The 27972-nt window shown below is 40.8% G+C and overlaps 1 protein-coding gene across 3 annotated transcripts in view; it reads right to left on the minus strand.

The window, feature by feature from the left end:
• Positions 1–27720, minus strand: part of RAB11FIP1 (RAB11 family interacting protein 1) — a 38704-nt gene extending 10984 nt beyond the window's left edge. Inside the window, exons 1-4 of one of the 3 annotated variants that reach the window (XM_020985272.2) lie at positions 27258–27717; positions 6519–6958; positions 4226–4929; positions 4087–4178 (exon numbers count right to left, since the gene is read on the minus strand). In XM_020985272.2, coding sequence (XP_020840931.1) covers positions 4087–4178; positions 4226–4929; positions 6519–6958; positions 27258–27628 — 1607 coding nt within the window. In that variant the 5' untranslated portion in view covers positions 27629–27717. Of the gene's footprint in view, positions 1–667; positions 2642–4086; positions 4930–6518; positions 6959–27257 lie in introns of those variants that run through there. The other 2 variants (XM_020985271.2, XM_020985270.2) reach the window with 2 other exon arrangements.
• Positions 27721–27972: the final 252 nt, after the last annotated feature.

Genomic DNA, 27972 nt, shown 5'->3' on the forward strand with positions numbered 1-27972 from the left:
CAGTTAAGTGCTACCCAAGCCAGGCGTTTCAACCTTTCCAAACACAGTGACCATTTCTCTAATAACATACACTGGAAATCAGTTAAAGACAGACTCTCCTCTCTCAACAGAGCCATTTCTACAAACAATTAAAGCCTAAGGAATCATCTGTACACCATGCAACCCTCTGCATCTAGAGCCTAACAGTTAGGCAAGGACAACCACAGCCAAACCAGTGTCTCATTTGGTCCATACTTAAAACAAAAGCCAAACACTGGAACAAGGGCCAGAAAAATAGGGAAAAAGGAAATTTAAAATGTTTATTATTTTTAAAATAGGACTCCTGTAAATATCTGAAGCAGTTCCTGGGTATAGCTCAGATTCTGCTCACAGCATATTCTTGCAGATCGTTTTTTTAGGGGTCAGACCTAGCTTTACAAATTGGTCCCTACAACTATTATAACTAAGGCAAAACCCAAACAAACAAACAAACAAAAAAACAAAAAAACCTTGTACTGGCTTACGTATCTGCCATTTAGTAGGTAAATTTCTAGGTATCTTCAAAAGATGGTTTGGTCTTTTAAAAGGCTAGAGTTTGGGGGCCTCTCAGGACCAAAAGCCTTTGGTGTGACACTGAAAAAAAACCAAGTATCCCACACCTCTGTAGATGATCTTCCCAGTCTCTCACCTGTGCTTGGCAGACACAGTGGTTCCACCAGTTGGCTGAGCTGGGAATGGATGTGGCTCTGAGGGCGAAACCCATGCCCGGAGAAGCTGCTTCATCTTGTCAGAATTTTCAACTTTAGCAGCCGAGCTTTCTGCTGATGTTTTTTGGGGAGATTCTGCTCTATTTGTGTGATAAGTATCAGAGTGTAGAGAGCCAGGGAAAGAGTGTGTTGCATTAAAGTTCTCAGAAAGGGAGTGACCCGAAACAGGAGAGGCCTGGGAAGATGACCTTTGACTCCTACTTTCCTCGATATGGTTAACCTCCTCCCTCCATCCCTGCTTCTCCAAACTCTCAGGGATTGGGATATCTTTATCTAAACCTAAGCCTTCCCCATGGTGTAGTTTGCAAACACCCAGTGCTGTGGTCTGCTTTGAAGACAATATGGAAGAGTTAACAAAATCTTCAGGTTTTTCCATTTGGAGGGCATTTTGTTCCTCTTGAAACAATGCGGATACCCCTGCATCAGGGCTCTGTCCCTCTGACAGGCTCAGGTTTTCCTCCTCAGAAGAAGTGGCTGATGAGCAGAATGGTGTTTCCTTTTCCAGATGATTCTTTGAGGTTGGAGTCATTCTGACATATTCCAACTGTTCTACTCTCTCATCATCTGATGTTACTTCTGGAATAGAAGGAAGTGTCAGGTTCAGATCCCCCATAAGTGGAGATCTGAGATCTGAAACCGAATCAAAACTTCTCAAGGGGTCGGACAGCAGGCCTTCAAGATCGCTGGCTTTGCTCTGATAATTCTCACTAAAATTTTCATAGCGCTCAATCCTGAATAATGGAGTGGCCTTTTCTGATCTGGATTCCCTCAACAGATCTTCTGAAGAATGCTTCCCATGAGACTCAAGCATCAATACACTACTGACAGGTGGATCAAAGGAGAGAAAGAAGTCAGTCAGGGAAGCTGGCTCATCATGACTGAGTCCAAAAATAGCCCCTGATCCTGATTTGAGCGGTAAAGAAAGACTGTTTGGTTCAGTTGTCATCTTTTTCTTCTTAATTTCCTCTGGTTCTCTGTCAAATAATGTATCATTCACTACACCTTTAGACTTCAGCTCTAGAAGTTTGTTTTTCTCCTTTTCTACCTCCTCTTCTGGAAAAAGCTCCTCAGAAAAGGACACACGCTTCTTGATCTTCTTGCGGCCCTCTCTAACATGCAGACCAGTTAAGTTGTTTTTTCCAACTACAGAGTCAAATGGTGTGGCCAAATCTTCCATTTTACATGGCGATTCAGCTCCTTCATTAGCAGAAACCACTCCAGGATCACTGACTTGGTCTTCATCTTCCAAAGATGACCCATAAGAAGATGTAAATTCTGTACTCCCTGTCATCCAAGGCTTTCCACTCCCACTTGTGTCTTCAGTGAGAGTACTATTTTGTTGGGGGTCTTTTGATGGAGGGAGATATTCTGGTTGGCTGACTTGGGGAAATGTTGGGACCTTTTCTTTTTGTTCTTTTGGAAGGTGCTCATCATGTGCAGTTTCCAGGATCTCCAGGAAGGGTCTTGATTTCCTGCTCTCTTTACTCTTTCCTACATCTATCTCCCCAGCCTCTTCTACAGAGACTCCATTTCCTTCATGCAATGGAGAATGCTTATCAAGTGATTCCAGGGAACCAGAGGAAGCATTTGAAACTCGAACTGAACCCTCTTTTTGAGATTTCACTGCAAGAAGGAAAGGTCTTTCAGAACTGGCCAGGCTCTCCTGAGAAAAAGGCCAGTTTTCAATTGGAGTAGAGGTAGAAACAGGATCTATGGTGGGAGGTGAGAAAGAGGAAAGGATAGAAAGGCTTTTTGAGGATTCTGTCTCTGACTCTTGCCCCACTTTAGAAGGTAGGGAATCAAGGCTAGAATCAGAAGTGGTGACAGAAAAGAAAAAAGAACCACAAAGAGGAGGAAGCTCGGCTTTGGATTGAGCCTCTGGAGACACTCCCAGTCTGTGAAAAGGACAAAATAAATTCTGCATGTCAGTTGCAGATGCAATCACACACACACACACACACACACACACACACACACACACACACACACTCTTGAAATGTTCCAAAGAGGATTTTTTATATTTTTGGTAACGTGATTATATTAGAAGTCAAAAGAATCTAAACATGCTAGGAGAATTGACGCCAACGCTTGAAACACAAAAGGAATATTTTGTTATCAAGCATGTCTACCACACTCGGGCTTGTCAGTTATGACGTGGGACAGAGTAAAAAATATCTTAACAGTTTCATTTAGAAGACAAATCCAGAGTCATGTCACTTGATTGTTATAGCAGTAAAAAGACATTTAAAATTCTCAAAGCATTAAAGCTGGTAGATGATAGGGCAGGGGACAGATTTGGAAAAGAAGTATGCTTTCTGTGTGTGTGTGTGTGTGTGTGTGTGTGTGTGAGAGAGAGAAAAGTGAGCAGAATCTCCCCAAAAAAAGTAATGCATAGCCCAAAATACAGAAATACTGTTGCTATGAATAAGAGTCATGCCAAGAAGCATAAATGTTCCAAGGTTAGTTAGTCTTCTTGGAACTAAACACCAAGCCAGCATGGAAGGAAATAGTAGCCCAAGGCATACTCCAGAGCAAACTAGAGTTCCTGAGGTCTTGTCCTTCTTATATCCAAGCACGAGGAAGAAATAGTATTAGTCTTCAAGAAAAATGCCCAGTTTGCAAGGGAGAACACAATTAGCACAGGTCTATGCACACAACAGCAGCAACAGGAGTTAGCTTATTAAAATTATGATTGATCCCCTATTCTCTTATCTTCCATACGAGGTAAGTCAACCCAAATCTGGAACAAACACCTATTGCTTTCCTACAACTGCCAAATTTTGACTAGGCACCTATGACTGAAAATACAGGTTAGCTTTGTACCTTCCCAGTGCCCATAAAAATTAATGGTTAAAAAAAAATCCTGCAGAGAGTAGAAAGCAAAGAAAGGGTTAGTGAGGTTCCTCTATGGGAGAAAAGCAATAGAAAGAGCTCTGTTGAGGCAGCCTGACTCTTAATGATTTTTATTCATGTCTCTTCTTACTGACTGATACCCCCACCAGATTTCTGAGTATTTTTCAATATAGGAAATTTTTTAGTATTTCAAAAATTATAGTTTAAACTTCACTTGGATGGTTTTAACTTTGCTAATCAAGGTTTACTTGGCAGAACACAACTCCTGGCCTGGTGACTGGGGCTGGCACTCATTTATTTAAATTTGTAGGCTGTACAAATTTACAAGCAGAACCAGTTAAAAGCCAAAGTCAACAAGTGTTTTCTTGATTTGCCAGTTATAAGATCTTGTGCAATCACAATCATGAGAATGAGGACCTAGAGGCTCCTTCACAGCAAGGTGTAAAGGCAATGAATGAATGAATGAATGAACAGAACTAAGACTCACCTGGGTTTGACAGCTTTGGTTTGGGGTCCCCTTGCAGAAAGAGCAGGTGGCCTGGGCTTAGGCTTGGGCTCTGGCTCGGGCTCGGGCTCGGGCTCAGGCTCTGCTCCAGACTGCATCCTGGGCACCTCCTCAGTGGGGCTCGGGATTTGCTCTGTCTTGAGACGGAGGCTGACAAGTCTTCAGGCTTCTCATCACGGTCTTTCACTGGAATTTCAACAAGTTCTGCCTCTTTTTCCTCTGCCATGGCTTCCCTAGGCATGACTTCCTTCTCCTTTTCCTTCACCAAGATACTAGGAATGCTGCTTTCGGCTTCACTATTCTTCACAGCATCCTTTTTTCCTGTGACCAAAGACAGCAGAGAGGACTTCCTGTTCTCCTGCTTCTTGCTCTCCTTACTTTCCTTCTCAGTTTCCATATTCACAGGGGCCACATTCACATCTCCACTAACAACTGGTCTGTAGGATGGCAGAGTCAGAGATTTCAAAGACTCTTTTGGGAGAGACCCAGAAAGTTGCCATTCCGGAGACATCCTCCCTGCCTCCCCTGGTTCCTTAGAAGGTCTGGAAGACAGATTTTCTGTAGATGAAAATAAATGCTTCTTCCTAAAGCCTTGAGGAGATGGGGAGGAAGATGGGGTGCTGTCCTTTGTCACAGGCTCATTTTTGGGCTCCGGCTGCTCTAGATAAATGTGATTCCCATTGATACATACATTAGATCGGGAGAGCTGGTCATTCTTAGATCGAAGGCCACCAAAAAAGGACAATCCTTCTTTCTTAGGAAGGGTCAAGTTTATCTGACTTAGCTGCTTGATATCTGCACTTGCTGTTCTCCTGTGAGACATGCCTATGGGAAGAAGAACAAACAAGCCTTGATGTCACAAGGACACCAATCTTAACCAACTAAAGAAAGGAGATGTTATATCATGTTGCATCTATGGGCAATAGCAGATGGGCCCTCCAGTAGGACAGAACCAATCATCTAAGTCCAGGATTCAAAAACACGAATGCAAGAGGAGTGAACTGAACTTCTTATTCTTCTAAAGATGAGGTTCTTAACCTAGGGTCCCATGAACGTATGTGTGTGTGTACACAACATGTATACACACATACATATGTATTTTGAACACTATTTCAATATAATTGCTTTCCTCTATAATCCTATAGATTTTTTCTTGTTAAAAACATTGTTCTTGGAAAAGATCTATGACAAAGAAGAGGATGAGACTCTATCCTAAAGTATGTAAGTTACCTTCTAAGCCCAAATCAGATTAAAATGTAGTTGGGAAACATTTAGCACAATAAATAAAATACTACAAAACACAAATAAAGTTAATGTGTCGTTTTCTAAATAAATGTGTGACCTTCAGGGATCCTTATTTAAGGTTTAGTGGCCCTCCTTTCTGAGTTTGAGGCCACTGCTCTCTATTGGGTATACTTTTAAAAAATTCTACTGTGTTCCAGGTGGTTATTAACACCTTTAAATAAACAAACAAACAAACAAACAAACAAACAAATAAATGAGCAAATAAATAAATAAGTGTATGTGCATACACACACACATATACACACACACACACACACACACACACACACACACACATATATATATATATATATATATGTGTGTGTGTGTGTGTGTAATTTTTTTGATCCCCCTTAATTTTAATACCTTTCCTCTGTTGATTATCTCCAATTTATCCTGTCTTTTGCCTTTCTTGTATCCTCAGTGAAGGCTTAGATCAATGCTTGGTACATAGTAGGCACATAATAAATGTTTATTGACTGAATGACAGAAAAACCATCCTTTGTGTAATTGGAACAATTTCTGGGAACCATCTACTTGATCTCCTGGTAAAAATCTTCCTCTTATGAGTCCTCACTTTGCAGAGGTGACTCTGGTTCCATGAAGGCTTGATATTAGTAGAGTCAAAGTCCAAGGCTAAAAATTATGGGCTAAGGTGAGATTGTATTATTGACAAAGGTACAGCCTAGTACTCAGAGCAAGGAAGTTCATCAACACAGGATTAGTCACCAGGGAACCAATGTCCCCTGGTCATAGCAACTTGTAAAGACCTTGAAAAGGGGTGAAAAACCTGAGAACTGTATACATGTTAGGCATCCCTAGAGAAGACAAAAATCACAATCTTCTCTCAGACTAAAGGTACCAAGAGCTCATGTTATTACACTGCCAACTACTGAGCCAGACATTTACTAAGGAAACCCAGAAATAAAACACGGAAGGCTTCCTCAACAACACTACCCCAGAGAAATGCATGTAAAAGGAAGATTCTTCTTTGCTTAGAAGATTCACCTGTCTCCTCTCTAGAGAACCGGAGTGGGAAAAGTTCCACTCTATACTCAACTCCACTGTAAACTTCTTTTGTACTGAGAAGGACAGGGAAGAAGTGCTGTGAGAAGGACAATGAGACTCACTATTGGAGGGTGAAGGGGATTCGTCCTCCACATCATCTTCCCATTGGGACTGGAAGTCTTCTGGACGGAGTATCAATTTCTCAGGCTTAGCTACAGGAAGGACAGACATGGACTGGGAAAGGGGTGTTTTCTGCAAACCAGATCTAGAAAACAAGGTTTTGATCTTTGATTTCTTCTTGTTGTCTTTTGTAGAAGAGTCATCATCACTATCTACTGTGTGCATTGTGCTGGGGACGATGGCCGAGGCACTGTCAGAAGGCTCCTCATGCCGCTTCCCTTTGATTTTGTCTTTCAGTTTCCCAAACGGATTACGGGACTTATCCTTCATGGACAGGTCAAACATGCTGGCAGTCATGTTGTTTCTCATAAACTGGATGTCCACTTCAATCTCCCCTCGATCTTTCTCCTTCTTTCCTGGTTTTGATTTCAGCATATACCACCTGCAATAAAGGAGTAGAGAGGTGACCCTTACAGCCAGGGAGCCTATGAGAATCATAACTCACATCTACATAAACTCTCGATGGTTTGCAAAGCACTTTACTGTTTCCAAAAGTGAACTACATCCATCCTTCTCCTTCTTGTTATCACCCATCTCTTTTACAAATGTACTGGCATCCTGCCCCTACCCCTAGCTCCCAATTATCTGGAATGCAGGATTCTATTTTGAGAAGAAGCACACTGGGCAAAGAACATGTTTAATTCTGTGTTTAACATATTACCAACTATACTGCTGGCACTTGATAAATATCCATTCTTAAAAATCAACAAAACACAGTAACCAGTCTAGCCAGTCTATTCTCATATTCTGTGATGTAGCTAGGATAAGAGAAGAGCATAAAGGTCAAACAAAAGCTGCTTGATAAATGATATGCCACAACCTATATGCAAATCACAGAGGAAAATGAAAAGGTTGGGGAAGGAACAGTCCCTGCTGGGAAGCTTTGGAAAGTTTTGAAACAAGGTTTAAAAAAAAATGCCAAGTGATTTAGAAAAAGAACAGCAACAGAAGGTATTCATTACATTTCATTAGTAGCCTAATATTGTTGGCTCAGTAAATCTGAAGAGTATGACCACACTTCAAATGTTATCTCATTTTAAAAGTATTTCACCTGGTATGTTATGCAAAACCACTTGAAGATATACTGGTGATATTTTCTCTGAAAATAGCACTAAAAGACAAGTACACTTCCCTGACTACATAGTGAACTCAGCATGGAAAAACTTTTCCCTAAGATTCTATATCTCAATTGGGGACCTTCTATCTTTGAAAGATTTCACCAATGTAAGGCTAGATCAGTGCACTCCATCTCTATTGGATAAACTAGGGTCATGTCAGATTGATAACACAGCCTGTGGCATTATCCCCCCTCGTGCAAATTTGTTTATTTAAGCATTAATAAGGTAGCCAGCAACCCTGAAAGAAATAAAGTCAAGATATTTCCCTAAACCATCTCCCAGAACATTTTTCATTAGTCATTTCTGGCAACCTGGTACCTAAAATGGTGGAGATAAAAGCACAAATTTTAAGAGAAACCATCATGACGGAATGGAAGAAGCCCTGGCCTAAGAGTCAATAAAGCAAGGTTAATTAGGGCTCTGCCTTCAAACTCCCTCTGTGTGGAATGTTGGACAGGTCATTCGGGGCCTCTAAATTTCTGTATTATCCGTAACTGGAAAAGATAGGAGTTGTGTTAGAAGATCTTCAAATTATAAATTGTAGAATTTTAGAGTTGAAAGACACCTTAGAGATAAAATAGTCTGATCCCTTATGTCTAAGTTTCTTTTTTAATGCTAATGCTCTACTCAAGGCTAAAACCATTAATGTTTCAAATCTTTCAGGTTAAGAGAGAGTCAGATTTAAACATTTCATGATGAATAAAAAATGCAGACCCAATTTTTTTTTAAAGGTAAAGTCTAAAAGAGGTAGAGGGAATCTTAGTCTGGGTATTAGGAAAGAAGGGTTCTAATTAATATTGCCTTGGGAAAAAAAAATTAATATTGCCTTGGGCAAAGTCAATCAACTTTTCTCAGTCAAAAGCCCTAGACTGAATGAATTCTAAGATCTTTAATGGAGCTAAGTTCTATAACTCTATAATTAAGCTCAGTTAAATGATATCTTTCTGTGGTTCTCCTTAAAATGAGGTGGGCTACCCAATGTGGACAGTCTAGGAAACTGTGTGGTTTTACACTACAGCCTTCATTTTCATTATGCTGTTGTCTTCAGGAAGCAGTGCAATTTAGCACAAAGCACCCTGGACTAGAGTCAAAATATCTGGAGTTCAAGTACTGGGTCTTCAAATTAGGAGTGTGATTCTGAGCAAGCCAATCTCTCAGAGGCTCAGTTTCCTCACCTATAAAATGAGGACAGAAATGTCTGTTCTGCCTGCCTCACAGATGGTTTGTGAGTATGATGAGATGATGCATTTAAAAGAGCCTTGGTAAAAAAAATTTTCCATCCAAATGTCTAAATTCATCAGTGGAGAGCACCTTACCTAGGCCCTTTGACCACTGATGGTATCAATGTGCAGGTAAGACAAACTTTGACTCTTTAGACATGTTTCCTCTGTAGGTTAGGGGCCTCTCACCATATAGCCAGTTTGTGTCAGGGGTACCGTTTGAGCCCAGTTCTCCTGGACTCCAAAAGGGTTCTTCTATCCACTGTACCAAATAATGCATATTTGAAGTTGCTAAAACATCACGATAATGACAATGATGATTTTTCACTAGATTCAGGCCTCGTAGCTCATATCTTTTTCACACATTCCTTCAACACCTGCCAGGGAGTCCGCATCTCTTTCAGTTAGGAGCTGAACTATTTAAACTCTTCTCTCCAAAGCATCACGTGGCTAATGACAGCTTTGGTAATGATGAAGGATTAGTGGTTTGGATTTTGTTTTTATTTTAAAATAGCAACTGCAAGCTTCCCCAAAAAGGGAAGCTGCCTATGAATGAAGAAGACATTCCAGTGAACTGCAGGCCTGACAACATAACTTCTCCCTTAGCACCCTAGCTCCTGCTGGAGAAGCCCAGGCAGTCTGAGACAAGAGGAAGAGTGCTGCCTTCCTCCAAAGGAGCTACTTAACCATCCTCATACATTCCAAATCCCTCTCTGCCAAGCCTGTTTTTGAAGTATTAAGGCAGCTAGCTATCCCAGAGTCATCTCTCTCACACTGAGGGCCTTTTAAAAGGTTTCGACAGCTAGGCAGAGTTGCTTCAGGCATTCCAAGAATGCCACTCATCAGCTACAGGGGACAGGCCTTCCTTCCAAAGGCAACAATGCTAGTAATGTTGGTTTACATCTTACAACCCACTTGGGAATCTTCCCCAGGGGAAAATTACTTAATGCCAGATGGGTCAGATTCCTGGTATGATTTCTTAGTGCCAAGATGAGGGCTGTTTCGGAAACTTCATCACTGCTCTCTAAGTGTGAAGAGAAACTCATCAATTGTTTTTGTTAACCTATTTTCACAGACTCCTGCGCCAGCTTAAAGCACTAGACCCAAAGTTGCCAAGAGCACCTAAGAAAGTAGTCAGTTTGAGTATGTGAAAAGCTGATAACCTTAACCAAGAAGGGAAGTTAATCCTGCAAAAACCCAGTTCTTTATACAGGCTATGCACACTGTTTTTCAAAACAGGAAAGAAGAATAGGAAGAGGGAGTACAATTTTTTTTAATTTTAGTACTGATATTATCCTCATCACTAACCTTTATTAGGCATATGCCTTCTGACTGAATAAAACATGAGCCTGGAACAACAGCCAACACACTACTTCAGCAGGAAGGCTAAACAAATAAACGTCACTAGTCACAGACATAATTTTGTAAAGGTCAGAAAGCAGAAAAGCTTGCTAAATGTCTCAAACTGGAACAAGCCCAGAACAATCTTTGATATGACTTCAATTGCACAAATAATTCTGTTCAATCTCAAGTGGTTAGTTGTTGTTTTTTTTTAAACATTCACTAAACTACTTCTGCCCCATGAATAATAAAACCTCTGCATACACTAAAGTAAATGGACCCAACCCTATTTTCTGAGATAATGAAAGCTTTCTGAATTTACCTGAAAGGATGTAGGGTGTGTGCTAGTGCTCCTACATCCTTTCAGGTAAATTCAGAAAGCTTTCATTATCTCAGAAAATAGGGTTGGGTCCATTTCCCTGGTCCAAAGAACAAGGCTCTGCCTCAATGCCAATTTCTTTCCACAGGTCTTTTTCTTTCTACCTTCCTTGATAAAAATCATGCATCTTAGAAAAACCTTCAGCTTCACAAGGAAATTACCTGCACCTTACAACCCAAGCAAAGACATTACAAACATTAAGTCTGAGGTCCACAAAGATTAAAAGGCAGGGGAAAAAAATCAACACTCATTAGTAGTCCAAATGTCTTATGCTAGAACCACCCCAGAAACCAAAACAATCTTTGCCATGACCTTAAAAAAACTGAATAATTCCATTCAATCTCAAACATCTAAAAAAATATTCACTAAACTGATCTCTTATGAATAATAAAGCCTCTGCTTGGAGTAAAAAACAAGTTTGGGTTTGTTTGTTTTTTTCAGTTTCAAAAGTTTATCATGACTGCTTTGTCTAGAATTGAATCCAACTTATATTTTAAGTTATATTCGGAAAAACAGGTCTGTAAATACATACAAAAGAATCCTTAGCTAATGAAAGGTCTCTCAAGGCCTGGAAAGTAGGGAAAAAAAGAGGCTAAAAATTCTTTCAATTAATTAGTCTAAAACACCAGCTCAAAAAAAAAAAGGGTCTCAACTCCTCTTCTTCCCCTTCAAAACTATCCTGCTGAAGAAGAACGAAGACAAACAGACATTAAAAAAATGAAGAGGCAGTGAGGCAGCACAGCTAATAGAGCCCTGGGTTTGGAGTCAAGAAGACCAGAGTTGCCATTCTGCCTTCGAAACTGACTACATGTATGGCATTCAGCCTCAGTTTACTCATTTGTTAAATGAGAGGGTGGGACTCCCTGGCCCTCTAAATCCTTTCTAATTCAAATCTATGTTAAGAAGAAACTGGTAATTGAGTAAAGCATCTACCCATTCTGCCCAGTTGTGTACTAATCATGCTTGGGACACATCCTATCAATCCCTAAAAACTTTGATCACTCTGGGTATCTCTGAAACTTCACACTTCTCTAGCAATGAGTCCATTTGCAACATAAAGATTGTCATTTTTCTTTAGGACATGTAGCTTCTCAAAATTTCCCAAAGCAGATACCAGATATCCTTCCTCTGTGCAGTCTAGCCAAATGTCAAAATGTAGACGAGCAAGGGCAGTGTGGTTTCAGCTATTGGGAAATACAAATTCTTAGAGCCCCAGTCTACAGACAGCAGGAATCATTCCTGTAAAGGGCTGGATAGGATGCCTCAAATTCATTCAGGCAGATGAAACATTTTTTCTCTTTAAACTATTCCAAAGGAGATTTGGGAAAATAACAGGCAGTCTCTAGGTTTCAAACACCACAATCAGAGTGACATTTACAATAATTACTTCCATTTTCTGATAATGAAGAAAGGTAAAATAATTGTGTGAAACGAAAGAAATGCCTTGCGTTCTAGACTTGCTGCTAGAATACAGAGATACTTTACATTGCTCATTTCCTCCCTCCTCTTCCCCTCCGACCCCCAAGGACTGACCCAATCCTATCAGAGGAGTTGTACTGTTCAACAGGTGAGAGACTTTCTAAAATAAAGGAAAAAGCAGCCCCACTGGTTTTGCTTAGAAACTTCAGGGATTTTCCTTGTTCCTTCATAAGGGATATTCACATCTCCATTTTGCTTTCAATTATGTTATTTATATACAGCCTGCTTCTTCCATTTGCAATCTTAATCCCCCTGTTTGCAGCACCAATCACCTCCTAGTAATTTACTTCTGTGTCACAGAACCTTATCACCTGAGGTGGGAAATGGGAAGAACTGAAGAAATCAATCTCTTAAGAATTTCATTTTTGCAGGAAAAAAAAAAGTGACAAGACATTTAGCTTGAAGCAATGTACATTTGAAAGGGCTCTGAATGCAACCTGGGAACACCTGTAGGAGCTAATGCAGACTGAAATGAGCAGAAGCACAGAAACTATTTAATGACAGCACTGAAAAGAAAAACACTTAGATTTAAAAATTCTGAGCAATGCAATGCATAACCAAGACTCCAAAGGATCAAAAATGAAACATGATACCCATACTTCCTAACACTGCAGTGATGGGTGTAGATGCAGAATAAGACACATTTTTAGACATGGCCTGTGGATTTGTTTTGCTTGATTCTACTTACTGGTTATAAGGATTTTGTTTTTATTTTTCAGTTGGAAGGGAAGGGTGGATTGGAAAGGAGAGGGGAGGTAGTGATAGTGCCAAAAAAAAGAGTCATTTAAGCATTTAAAAAATGTTCAGGCATTCAGGAAGAAACACAGACAAACAAGATAGCTTTGAAAATAACAAATTAAATTTACTATTTTTTTAAAGCAAGCTGTACATAATACGGATTCATAATTTCCCCATATAATCTTTTTTCTCTCCTACTATGAATATGGAAATATTCTTTCAGGGGAGTGTTTGTTAGCTAGACAGACAGAAGAAGGTTCTGAAAAAATTTCATCCCATTTGGGCAAAATGATGAAACACTTCATCACTGCTTTAACCCTAAGGGATAAATAGAATTCAAAAATATATTCTCCTCTCAGATTACCTCCCATCTACTCCAGATATATCTTATATGCTCTCAGCTATTTACATATCATCTCCCTCAACCCTCCTCAGTATGCACAAGTGAGGAGTCATTTTTGTCTTTCACTGTTATCTCCAGTGTTTAGTTAGTAGTCCAGCACTCAAGTTTAGTAGGTGCTTACTTAATAAATGCTTTCTGACAGAAGAAACACAAAGTGGAAATTTTTATAACCTATAAAAAGTATGATTTAAAACCTACAAAAAGGTATGGAGCTTAACAAGTTTTGTTACTGGTCATCATTACCTGTGACCTGGAACAGAGGTTGCTCTGACCAACCCCAATCTCTCTCACATTCATTCATCTATACCCTGTGTTCCATCACCACTGCCACCACCCTAGTATAGGCCTTCATTACCACCCACTTGGACTCTAGCAATAATTTCCTAACATGTTTTTCTAACTCCATGCTCTCCTTCTTCAGGCCACCAAATTAATCTTCCTAACACCGAAAATCTGAAGATGCTACCAAAAATCTTCCCCACTGTCTACCGAGTCAAGTTCAAACTCTTTTGCCTGGCATTCAAAAGCCTTCCACAACATGGCAGCACCTTTACCTTTCTAGTCTTATTTCATGCACACTTTACTCCAACCAACTTGACTGTACTCTGCCAGCAAAATATACCTACCAAAATCCCACCTCTAAGCCTTAAGCCCATTACAATCCTATCCTTAGACTAAGCTTCCTCTTTCTCTTAATCAAATGAATGTCTCTGGATCCTTTAAAGTCCAACTCAAATGCCCCCTGATCTGTTAAGTCTTCCCTAACTTGAAGTCGATAATAAAACTTCTCAGACCATACAGAGTATACTTTCTCATGACACGCACATGACACCACTTGGGCTGTATCACCTGCACCAACCAACCCCTCAACCTGCACCTTGATCATCAACCCAAACTGAGCCAGCACTTTGTACACAGTAGGTGCCTTATATATTTGGTCAACTGATTTGGATCCTACTTACTCATGGGCTTACTGTGGATATAAATTCCCCCTAAGGCTTGTCAACTACTTCTAAAGTCATTATTAAACAAAGAAGTATAAGTTTCTGATACTAATCCCTAAAGAACACCCCACTTGCAGTACTACAATCTATTTATGGTCACCAAATCCAGTACTCTCTGATCAGCAGCACACAGAAAACCAAGAGCTGACAAAGAAATGTCTGAGTGTTTTAGAACTGATCTTAGCAGATCTACTACAGCTCCCTTGAAAGGAAATTTAAAATGTCAATACAAGCATATCTCACATAACATCCAATGTCATCTTGTGATAATGGCATTAATACAACCCAATCACAACTCTGTTGATTCTTCCAGTCCCTCACATCTAGAATTCACTCCCTCCCCTCCCATCTTCCTCTCTGGATCCCTAACCTTCAAAGTCTCACTCATATGCCTTCCCTCAACATTCTACTTATTAGTTTTTACTCCTTCCTCAAATTATGTTGGATTCACTTAGCTGTTTACACATTTTATTCCTCCAGCAGAACACAGGCTTCTTGAGAGCAGGACTATTTTTCATCATCATCTTTCTATTCCCAGAAGAATTTAACTGAGTGCACTGCCCACAGCAGCAATTCAGAGGTGCCTGCTGAAAAGAACTGTAACCTCATTCTGTACCTCTTTCTGTGGCTGTCTCCTTCACTTGTTCCCAAGGTACCTCTCTGTCCTTTAATTGCCAAAAGTGGTAAATTCAACCAATCAAAAACTGGTTGTTAGAAGGCCCAAGAATGGTACCCTTCCTAAGAGTTCCTAGCCCAGTCAATAAATCAATAACCAATTAGTATGAATACTATATGCCAGGCACTGTACTAACTAACAGAATGAATGATATAAACCCCGTTCAAGGAGATTACAATCTAATGGGAGAGATAAGGATATATAAATACATACAGCATAAATGTAAAGAGAATAAATGCAAATAAGTATAAGGTATACAAGTTAGTTTGAAAGAAAGGGCACTAGTAGTTGAAAACTAAGCCAGGAGCACCTTATTTCATCTGTCTGCCTCCTTACCTCCTATCTTAATGTTTTATGATCTAATTTTGGCTGCTAAGGAACACATTTTTCAATTCTATCACTGCCTCTGGGAAGCAATATCAAGTGGATAAAAGGCAGCCTTCAGATTCTAGAAGGTCTAGGCTCCAGCCCCCCACCTCTTACATATACTGCTTGTGTGATCCTGAGCAACTAACCCCAGTGTCCCAGGCAATGTTTTTAAAAGACAGTTCTTAATTTGGGATCTGTGAACATTTTTAAAAAATTATTTTGATAACCACATTTCAATATCACTGATTTCCTTTGTAATCTTATGTATTTCATATACACAAAACCTTCTACGAAGGAGTCTCTCTATGCTTCAAATGATTACCAAAGGGGTCCATCACAACAACAGAAAAAGGTGAAGAACTCCTGCTTTAAAACTACTAATTGCAGAACAATTACAGATCTGCATTGAACAGAGGAAGTTTCTTCACTGGGAATTCCCTACCGTGAATAAATCACAAGTTCAGACCCCATCTCTACCCTAACCCTCCACACACTTCCATATACCGCCCCCCCTCCAAAAAAATTGTCCCTATGGACCAGTAGTTTCTTCTAAGGTAATTTTTTTAAAGTTGTGTTTTCACAAAACTCATTAATGATGTTTAGAAAGGGGTAATCATTTCCTAAAACTAACTCCTTATCTAGTCTCTACTGAACTATGCCACATAGTAAATAAGTGAAACAAAAAAGGCACCAGATGAGTCCTTTTGGACATTTCCAACACAGAAATTTGTTTTGCTTGACAATACATGTTTGTAACCGGGTTTCTCAACGTGGGGGGAAAAAATTTTAGCTGAGAAAAAATTAAATTTTAATTTTAAAAAAAAGCAATGGATGTCAATCATTCAGTGAGCATTTATCAAGCATCTCCTATGTGCCAAGCATTGTGTTAAACACGAGGTGAGGATGCAGAAGAGGATTCAAGCAGAATATTAATTTGTTTTAATCTGCCACTGTCACTTGGTTCTGAAGACACAACAACTCCTTATAGATTTTGGATTTTCTGAAAGGTGCAAAGCAAACTAAGTGGTATCATAAGAAACTGATCAAGGAGCTTTCCAAGGAATTAAGAAGGCAAGCCTTCAATGCAAGAATTTTCCTCTTTTTTCTTTTAATGGGGAGCGACAGACAGAATGTAAATGTTTGTTGATTTAAAAAAAGAAACAAAACAAAAGTATCTGAGGCTTTGCAGGTGCTTGGGAAAGAAGAGGGAGACGAAACAGTATTGCTCTGAGGGAGGGGGAAAGGAAACTGCAAAAAGGCTCAAGACAGCCCACCTGAAGCTTTACAGAATCCATTAAAGGACTAGTAGCTGATTTAGAGATGGTCAGCCCACAGACAACAGAGCAAGCACTGGGCTGGGCGGCTCAAGGAGGTAATGAGTGATCCCTGGGGAAGGGTTTAAACTATTCAGCAAGGAAGTCAGCATGTACTTCTGCTTGTGAAAACTCCCAAATGTTGAACCAAACCAGGTGTGGGGAACCTGAAGCCTTGAGGCCTCACGTGGCCCTCTAGGTCTTCAAGTACAGCCCTTTGACTACATCCACACAGAAATGTGACGTTTGGATTCTGTCAAAGGGCTGCACTTGAGGACCTAGAGGGCCACCTAGAGGGCCACATGAGGCCTCGAGGCTGCAGACTCCCACCCCTGAACCAAACTGTTGCTGCCCTGAAAAACGTTATTTTAAAGGTGAATGGTTACTTGGCATGTAGCATGTTTCACCTTCCGCATTCCGGGGGGGAGTATGGGGAAGAGGAGCCAGGACAGCGAGGAGCTGGAGTGTTATCTGCTTTAAGAGAGTTTCAGGATATTTTCCTTCACCAATCTAGAGGAAGGCCATCATCTCTAGCCTTGCTAAAGGCCTTAGATTCCAAGAACGTTGGAACAAACCCACGCCTGCTTAGTAATATCTTGTCTGTTGGACCAGAGGACGGAGTGGACAGAGGGGCCTCAGTATGAAATGGAACAACTGAGGACCATTCATGGGGGATTCTACTCTATTCTACTGCTTCCAGATGGGTTGACAGGGAACAGAAGATCATCTTTTCTGAAATGTAGAATAAACACTGCCATGAAGATGGCTCCAAAAAAGAAAGAAAGAAAACTACCAGTGCCCAGCAGCATTTGCTCATGATTCTCCACAAATACTGGATGTCAGGTGTTATGTTTATTTAAACAGGGAAAGAGGTGAGACCAAGGCTTCTAAAAATACTTGGATTACAGCTCTTTCCAAGCCTCATAATTTAACAGAGAAGTCAGGCCAGTATTTTCATACAGAGTTGAGTGTAAAACGAAGCCCCCTCACAAGTTTAAGCTAATGAAACTCTCCAAACTTAAGATTTTCCTGAATATCCATTAAATGAAGGCACACCAGGGTGGCTAGATGGCACAGTGGATAGAGCACCAGCCCTGGATTCAAGGAGACCTGAGTTCAAATCTGGCCTCAGACACTTGACACTTACTATCTGTGTGACCCTGAGCAAGTCACTTCACCCCACTGCCTTGCAAAAAAAAAAAAAAAAGAAGGCAAACCACCATAATGCCCCCTTAAATTTGTATAGTACTTATTTACATACATTTGACCCTTACAACAATCCAAGGAGGTAGGCAGAACAGGGGTGCTGACCCCCACTTTGTGAGGGAGATTCTGGCAGATCATTTTGGGGAAGAGAGGACTCAACTACTTAACCTGTGGTCCTAAGTGGGAACAATAGATATCTACACTGCTCCTGCCAACATTTATTTGATATGTTTGCAGAAACTCAATCTCACTGATGCTAATACTGGCCTGTCAGATCTTGCACAGCAATCTTAAGTGCACTGAGTGCTACTGAATGGATAATTACTCACGGAAGGCAGTCTTGAGGAGAATTTGGGGTCCAGTGGGACAGTCTGCAATGTTGGGAAATTTAAAATTTTTAAATGGGGAAAATAAAATGTCCACACTCTGCCTATATCAAACAGCAAGTGGGGGTAGAGGTAAGGAATGCACTCATCCTAGAAGAAAAATTCCCTCTCTGTGCTACAGACACCAATGATGGCCCACACCTGAGGCATGAAACTTCATTTTATTTGGAATGTGTAAGAATCTGATCAATGAGGGCATAGACATAACCAATGACTTATCCTAAAATTAAATTGTTATACACACACACATACACACACAAAAAACACCAAGCTCTACCACTTACCAGGTACCTATGTGGCCTCTCCTATATCATTTAACCTCTCTGGGACTTCACCTCCCAATCTTTAAAATGAGGACAGGGGGGCAGCTAGGCAGGGCAGTGGACAGAGCACCGGTTTTGGAGTCAGGAAGACCTAAGTTCAAATCCGGACTCAGACACAAAACACTTACTAGCTGTGTGACTCTGGGAAAGTTATTTAACCCCAACTGCCTCACCAAAAAGAAAGAAATTTAAAATGAGGACAAGGTGACTGTTAAGGGTACTGTTCTTAAAATCCTTAAAATCAGAAAGAGTCAGGGTCCATAGTGAGTCTGGAGGATCTAGATTAACACCCTGCCTGTTACCATAGTGGCTATGTGAACCTGAGGAGGGATTATTTAACCTTTTCAGTGTTCTAGGGAACTCTCTAGGACTACATGTTACTAATGAACTGCATCAGTGGAGGGTGTTCAAATCTTCATGTTCCCCATACCTCTTAAATTATAGGTCCAGATCCAGGGGGAAAATATAGTACTGAAAAAGTTGGTGGGAAAGATTCATATTGGTGAGCTGTATGACAAAGTTAATTGAAAATTAATATAAAACCCTGATCAGTTATTATTCTAAGATTAAATCCTTTGGTGATATTGGGAACAAGAATAATATTATTGGCTTTTATCATTCAGGTTCTCCCAAACTTCATAACAAGGAGAGGTCTCCTTAGGCAGTCTAGCAAGAAGATTTTCATTGTTCTCCTAAGAGAATATGACATGTTTTAAAAGGCATATACCTTTTAAAAGAACTATTCAAAAAACAAAGTGTATTTCATCTCAAGAAATATTTTCCTGGAATTCCCTAAAACTTCCTTCCCAGCTTTCCTTTTCAAACCACTACCTCAGGAAAAGACAACTGCATATTTAAATTACCAAAGTTCTTTTATTTGCCTAAACAAGCTCATTCCTTAGTGTGTCCCACTGGGACTCCCAGGAGACTAAATCCCCAGAGTGCTCCCAAAGTGATTAGCAACAGGCTCCCCCTCTGCAGGAAAGGAATTCTTTACTCTCATTAGTAGCTAACGAGGCTGGGCTTCACTTGTTCCTTTGATGTTAAGCAAAGACCTAGAACGTTGACAGCTAACATGGTTTAGCTATTATAAACCCTCTGGAAACAACTGTAATAAAACAAAGTGTCCTTGTAAAAATTCAATCAGGGAAACTATCACCTCTCCTGGGCCTACAATAAAGGAAGAACATTCCCTCCACCCCCACCCACACCCACACCCCCTACATACACACTCTAAACCCCAGGTTAAATGATCAGAATACCCTTGATGTGTTGGCTGGTCATTTAATCTGATCCAGAACACATCTAGGGTACCTGATGCCACCTCCTCAGTCTTTCCCAGTCTCTAAGGTCTCAGAGACCTAGATGGTTTCTTCTAGGCTCAATCTGAAAGTCTGGGCGTTCAGGACTCTGGAAAGGAAAGGCCATCTTAATGTTTTAAGTCTCTGTTCAGCAAGGGAAGAACATTCAGCTCTAGAAATCCACGAGTTTTGGTGACCATGACTAGGTCGAAGAAAAGAACCACTGCAAGGACTTCCTAATACTCCCAGGGTTGAGTTAGAATCAGATTGGCCTCTGGAGGTAGGAAGGGTAAGGATTCATAGAGGATGAGATATTACGCTTCCCAAGGATACAAGAAGATGAAATTCACAACACTGATAGAAACAAGAATTTGGTGACGTAGGAACAAAGGAATGCTATCTGTTAAAGCAAAGAACAGCAGAAACAGGAGTAGACAGATTCAGAGTTAAAGGACCTGGGTTTGAATCACAGTGTTAGCATACCTGTGTGACCTGGGGAAAATCACTTCCCCTCTTTTGAGATCTGTGTCTTCACTTCTAAAATGAGGTGGTTGGACTAGATGATCTTTCCAGCTCTGAATCCGGATGATCTTATGATCTTAAGCACGGGCTAATGACAATCTTAGTAGACACATTGTTTTTAATCTATCTGCAAAGATCCTTGTGGAAGTGTAATAATCACAAAGAAAGATCACACTTACAAAACTCTCTTTCCATTAAAGTTCATTATAATTTCACCAATCTTTGCAAATGATGGAGACATAAAATTAAAGCAAAGTGAATTAAAAAGAAAACTATAAACAGGGATATTTAAATCTTCAAGGCAGTAAAACAAGTCTTTTGTAATTTGGCCAAAAAGCCCATCAAATAAATTGCTACTTGCCTCCAAATTTTTATTTTCATTAACACATAAGTATACCTGTTTATATATTATTAATGCAGTGTTCAGTGCTGTCATTTAAAACAAGCATTTCATGAGCTGCAGTAGGAATCTGACCAGTGCAGAAACACCACTATACTATTACAAAACAGAGAAATGACTTATACCAATACATTAAACACTTTTTAAAATGGTTTCAATGGTGTCCACCTACTGATTCATTCCAACAACAGACTCAAAGGTGTAACTGTGACAAAGTTTTCTTTTGTGATAAGGAGCTCCTTTTATTACTCCTGTGGCTATTTTGGAAGAAGAAAGCTGGAACCCGGTTCACTTTCAATATTAGTCTTTCATTATGTCATTCTTTACCCCTTTGTAAAGTGAGAAAAAAAGATGGGGGGGGAGCAGAAGCAATTGAGGGGAGGGGGGGACTGGATACCTTAACAATGAATTAATTCATTATAAACAAGTAAGCAAATACATTAAAAACAACTCTACCCTTAGCCACAAAGAAAGCAATCTGTTTTCTTCAACTTGTCACACAATGGAAAAGGAGGTTCTCTGGAAGAGTGAGAAGAGTAAGTTTTCCAGTAAGGTTCAGAGTTATCAGGGGAGATCTAGAGAGAAAAAAGGTAGGCAGAGAAAAAAGAACCTAATTTTAAAACAATAACATTAACTCTGATTTGCTGACATGCTATAAAAGGTAATTACATGTAAACAAAGCCTGTTAAGCATGTACTGATTGTTAACATTTTTAATCAGATTCTTAGGGTCAACTAATTGTGTGCCTCCAGGCAGAACTAACTTGGAAAGATAAACTACCTTTTTTTTTAAGCTCCCCAAAGATAATTCCAGTTTCCCAGAGTGAAAGGTGAGGTAGAAGGAAAAGGATGGGAGGTAGGGGAGGAAGTGCTGAATTCATAAACTGATGACTAGGTCTCAATATCTACTACCATCTGTGTGACCTTGGACCAGTTACTTCCCTTAAGGGACCTATTCCCACATCTGTAAAATAAAGGTATTTGGAAAATAAGAGGTCCATTAGCTGGAGACTGGCTAAACAAGTTGTGGTACTGGAATGGAATGGAATGGAATGTGATGTTACAGCTGAGTAAGAAGTAATAAATATGATGAATCCAGAGAAGCAAAAGAAAACTAGATATGTTAAGGACTGATAACGAGAAGTATGCAAAACCAAGAAAATGTATATTTCTTGATATATTCTTGATAATGATGACAATCCAAGTGGTAAGATCAATGAAACAAACTAAACAATGCTATGAAATTATAATGACCAAGCCTGAACCCAGAGAAGAGATGGAAAGGTACCTCCCTCCCTCTTTGCAAAGTACAGGGATTATGGGTGTGGAGGGAGGGGGGGGGAGGGAGGGGGAGGGGAGAGAGAGAGAGGGAGAGAGAGGGAGAGAGAGAGAGAGAGAGAGAGAGAGAGAGAGAGAGAGAGAGAGAGAGAGAGAGTGAGTGTGTAGGAAATTATTTGTTATAATGGATGGCTCCCTGGGAGGGAGAGGGGAAAAAAATACATTCAGAATTATAGATGCTATAAAAAGCTATCAATATTTTTTTAAAGTACTTTGAACCTCTAAATCTATGATATTCTGGGAAACAGACAAAAAATAAATTTAAAATGATTCTCAAAACTCTGTACCAGAGGCAGAGATACAAATTTCAGGCTTCCCAAACAATATTTCAGTTGCAGGAAGGGCAGGAAGGGACTGGACTAAACAAGCCCTAAATTTCCTTCTAGCTCTAAATCCTATCAAACTCTTGACAGTGTGAATTATTCCTAATGTCTAGCCCCTAGAATTAATGTCTAAGTCCCTTCAGTTACAATTTAAGTTCATTTCCGTTAGTTTTATCCTCAGTAGAAACAGAAAAACTGCTCCCATGATTCCCTTATAAATTTCCTTTGGCAAAATGAACCTGGTGGTTTTCACTTGACCTCAGAGAGGGGAGCTAATACACTAAATAATTTTCTTGCTACCTTCTTATGGACTTTGAGTTATTTTACATCATACAAAGTTATGTGATATAAAAATTAAACACACGCCTGTGTAATGTTAAAAAATAACCAAATTTTACACATTAGTCTCCATGATAGCATATTCCAGCATCTAATCTGCTTTGAAGACATATTATTCAGAGGTCCAGTAAAAACCTATGTCTTTACTGGCTCTATTTGCAAGTCAGATTCCATCTAATATCCTGGCCCTAAAATGAAGCTTCTCTGTGCTTAAAATGAAGTCTTTTTCAATACCAAATGTCAACATATAAATAAATGTATATGTGTGCATGTCAATTTCACTTTGTTTTTTTAAATGTCAGCTACCATTTCTATCGTGAACTAGACCAATTCATAAATAAAGACAATAAAAGATAGTATCAGCCAGTTCTACTTCTTATGATGCTTTAAAAAAATGATTGAGAAGAGCTATTTGGAATATTAGCATTTAGAAAAGTAACACTGTGAGTTTACAATGTCTGAACCTGAATTTATTTTTCTTCCTCTTTTTTCTAGAAACTTCCATTACAAATCCTCAAATGCTATGCCAGCACGGCACAATCTCTGCTAAGATGAACTGAGTAGAGAGATTCAGCAATAGCAGCTGGCATTTCTTAGTAAAGCGCTTTACGGTTTGCAAAGTGTTCTCACTTAAGCAACAGAGAGAATATGAATGTTGATCAACCAAAGGACCAGTCTAGCTAAGCACCCAGAGGTTCACCACCAGAAGTCTGGCTACTAAGTGATGAAATTTTTGGCTGCAACTACAAATGAAACCCTTATTAAAGAGAGGGCAAGGAAAGAGGTCCAGAGAATGCCTATCCTAATGACACCATAGGTCTATTCAAGTAATGAAGTTTCTTTACAAAATGAATCCTTTCTGAATGAATGCTAAGTCAGTCTCTTCAGTAACAACTTACTGATCTCACTTTTAAAGTAATTTTCCTAGAGTTTAAGATAAATGATTTATGGACTGGAATTTGAGTTTCTTTGTTTTTCTAACTGCCTGAATAAGTAGTTCAAATAACTTTCCTAAACCAATACATTTTTGGTCTCTGTAATTTGTCTACATGGTGTTCCTTAATGAAATATTGCTTATCAAGTGTCTAGATCTGTGTTGCTAGTATTGCAAAGCTTTTCGGAAGGATGCATTCCAAAAAATTAACATGTAGCACAGCAGTGGTGTGTTGTCATGGACACTTGGAAAGTTCCACACATGTGCTTATTTCACCTGACAGACCAGGAACGGGCAATTTCATCAATTTATACAGGACCATTATCATCCTTTAGTTCAATCTGTTGCATTAGGTTATCACAGAATCAAGCCAAATAACCAAGAGGGCCAGGAAAACTGGAAGTGAGCAAAACAAACTTTGACTAAAAAAGGGCACAAAATATTTCTCTTGAAAAGATCCTCATTCCTCTGACACACAAAACAACTACTGTACCTTGCTGATCTATACAATAGTTCCATTACTCCAAGGATCTAATAGTGTCTTATAAACATCAATTAAGCCTGACAACATCTCAATTTATAAACAGGGAAACTTGGGCATCCAGAGACTGAGTTGCCTAAAGCCCCAGAATGAGTCAGTGCCAAAGCTGGAACCAGACCCGGGAAGCTAAGATTCCAGGCCCCTGCCCAAGCCAAGCGAGAAGCACCTTATCTTTCAAATGGATAAAAAATTTATGTAAGTAACATACAGCTGGTATAAAGCTATTATCCCCTTATCCCAGGAAGAAAAAAGACTGAAGAGAAGGTCAAAGCTTGGTCCTGCCTGAAATGTTTAATCAGATGATAGAGAAAACTATTTATCCACTTCTTTAATGAAAGACAGAGCTCATTATCTCCTTATGAAACAGTATCCCATAAGTTACTCTCTCAAAAATCTTCACAACATTAGAAAGGGCTAAAAAAAACCACCTGTTTTTCTTTTTTAATTTTTTAGATTTCAAAGAAAAAAAAAGGAAGGGGGAAAGGGGAAAGAACAGAGGAAGCAGCATCAGTCCCTTAACAAGCCTCTGGAAAATCTTAAATAAAGATCTAAGTCCACCTGGCTAAGATATTTCTTATGTAAAGGGACTGGACAGGTCCTTCTGGCCAGCAGTCCTTCCCTCCCCATCAATGTCTCAAAGAGTGCAGCAACCCAAAGGAATATCCCCATAGCTGCCCATAGCCTGTGGCATTTTCTGCTGGGTGGGGTTATGTTTTGAGAGAACTTATCAGAACAGTAAAACAGGTACACAGGAATTCAAAGAACAAAGCAATCTTCTGTAGTTTCAAGTAAGGCTAAACTGAAAATACCAGCTGCCACAAGGACCTGGCAGCCAGGATCAGTTGTGCCCAGTTAGAAAAGCTTTCAGCTTGTTCCCTTACTTGGGTTCAGTAAGGTCTGTACAACTTGTTAGTATGGGTGAACAGGATAGAGCCTGGGTAAGGCTATTACATTCTTCGCCCAACAGAAATATAAGATCATTTGAGGCCCAACTCAGTTAATCCTTTTAGCTGACACCTTTTTCTGCTAAGGATGAACCTTTTAGTTGATTCATAGGATGATACAACAAGGAGGGACCTTGGTAGCTAGCTATCTAATCCAACCCTCTGGTTTTACAAATGAGGAAATACTGAAGTCAGAAAGACTCATTTTTGCGAGTTCAAATCCAGCCTCAGACACTTACTAGCTGTGTGACCCTGTGCAAATAACTTAACCCTGCTTGGAGCAGTTTCCTCATCTGTAAAATGAGCTGGAGAAAGAAAAGGCAAATCATTCTAGTATCTTTGCCAAGAAAATTACAATTGGAGGCACAGAGTCAGACACAACTGAAAAGACAACAAAAATGACTTGCCCAAAGTCATACACATCGTAGGCAACATTTGAACCATAAAGTCCTTGGATTCAGGGCTATGCTCTTTTGATTCCTCCTTTAGATCAGTGATGTGAAATACAAATAAAAAAGGACGCCATTAAATAATACCTAAATATAAATACACTAAATATAAATAAATAACAGGGGTTCTTTCCCTGTGGGCCACATACTGACTTAAAATGTAACATTATCTGTTTTATTGTATCAGTATTTATTTTGGTAAATATTTCCCAATTACATTTTAATCTGGTTCTGGCCATACTCTAGCAACTAGAACTGGCTGTGTGTTTGACTTCTACTTTAGATCCTGTCCTTTCCTTCAAAATATCTTCAACTAACTTGATCCTTACATGAATTCAGTCCAAATGGTAATCAATTCTGTCCCTAACGCCTTAATGCTGACTAATTTTTCACCTTTTTCCTGGGAGATGAGATCTGCCCGTATCAGTACATCAGACATCTAATTTGGGAGTAAGAAAAAACCCAGAGAGAGAAAAGTGCCAAAAGCAAACAATCAACTATTTGAGAATTTTGCTAATGGCTGGCTTTCAGCCCAACCCCATTACTCAAGAAATCTCCAGAAACACTGCATCTACGTTAATTAGAAGCTAACAACTCTTTAATAGGTACCAAACCATTTCTAATTTTCCTTCTAAATCTACTTGTTCTCTTCTCTGCTCTGATTATCCTCTATCCTACTAACGTCAACAGGCATCTCTATTTCAGATCACCTTCCATTTCCTTGGAGTCTGGTTTTCCACCCACTCAGCCTATTCTAGGACACTGCCCAGATATGTGTGCTCTTTAACCTTTTAGTTTTCTAGTTTCTGGATTCAGGCTCTTCACGGAATGACAAGTTCTGATTCACTTTTGCCCATCCTTAGCTCAAAGTTCCTACTTTCAGTATCAGACATCCAGAAGATACAACACAATTCCTAATCAATCACTGATTGCCCTATATGTGATACCCTTTATGAATAAGCTGGGATGGATGGGAGAGAGCATGATGCATAAATTTCATTTCATACTATTTTATATATTACTTGGCCATCAAGTCATAACAGGCTTTTTTGCCCTCTTTTTCACAAAGGATAAAAATAGTTTGTTCTATAACTATTTTCGCAAATGATTTTCCCCTTTTTTTTGCAAAAGCACCTCCCCCAATCTATAACCCATCCTCATTCTCCTTTCCCAATCTCTTTACCCCCTCCCCCCACAATGCACATTCTCCCCAACAAACTCCTCCAATTTCCACATTTCCCCTTTCCCCGAAACCGTCCCCTCTCTCCCCCAACTGCCCCTTTTTTCTATTCTTATCATCTTCTCCTTTCCTTCCCCGCCCCACCCCCCAACCAGCTCACACTTTTCCCCTTCCCAATCCTAAACGACCTCTCCTTGCCCCGTCTCCCCCACAATCACTCCTTTCCCTTCTTTCTTCTGGGTCCCCTTTCTCAGCTGCCCGCCACTCTACCCTCTGGCTCTCCATCTCTCCCACTGAGCGCTCCCCTCTTCTCTGCGGACCCTTCCCCCCCTCAACTCCCCCGCGCTTCCTCTCGCCCTCCTCCAGCAGCCCAGACCCCGAACAGTCTCCAGCCCCTCCCCCCAGGAGTCCCTCCCCCTGCACGCTCCCTCCCGCGGCCGCCCCGCGCGAACGCACTGGGTTTTCCGTCGGCCCTGGTCGCGGTGCAGCTCCCGAAGGTCCACTTCGGCTCGGCCCAGGAACTTGTCGAGGCCGAGCAGGGCGCGGTGCAGCACGGTGAGCTGCAGGGTGGCGGCGTTCCCGGGCACGGCGGGCAGCCCCAGCGGCGGCAGCTCGAAGGTAGCCTCCTCCCGCCACACCGGCGCGCCCAGGCTGCGCTCCGACACCGAGGTCGCGTACTTCTCCTTGCCCACCTGGATCAGCGCGTACGCGTCGCTGGTGCCGCCGGGGCCCTTGGCCCGCAGACCCCGGGCCTGGAGCACGGTCACCTGCACGTGCGTCGGGGACCACGCGGCCCCCAGGCCCCGGCCCCCAGCCGACAGGGACATGATGCCGAGGCTGGGGCTGATGTCGGCGCCGCCGCTACTACTACCAGTACCTCAGCCACCGGTGATTCCGGCTCCTGGGTCACGGCCCGCGGTCCCTTTAAAGCTTCCGGCCCCGCCCCCGCACGGGGGCCCCGCCCCCCACCTGTCCGCGCGCCCGCCGCGGCACCTCCGGGAACTTGTTTTGGACCCGAGTGACCCCGCCCCCATTCTGGCTGGCTGAGCCTGGGCAGAGAGGGCGCTTTTGGAGGAGCAAAGAGGAAGAGGAGGCAGCGCGCCCCTCTGCACGGCCCTGGGAAGTGGGTAGGGTGATTTGTGCCTGCTTTACTGAGGGGCAAACTTAGCTC

The sequence above is a fragment of the Phascolarctos cinereus genome, unplaced genomic scaffold, assembly GCF_003287225.1.
Source record: "Phascolarctos cinereus isolate Bilbo 61053 unplaced genomic scaffold, phaCin_HiC Scaffold_2;HRSCAF=192, whole genome shotgun sequence".
In the NCBI taxonomy this organism is placed as follows: Eukaryota; Metazoa; Chordata; class Mammalia; order Diprotodontia; family Phascolarctidae; genus Phascolarctos; species Phascolarctos cinereus.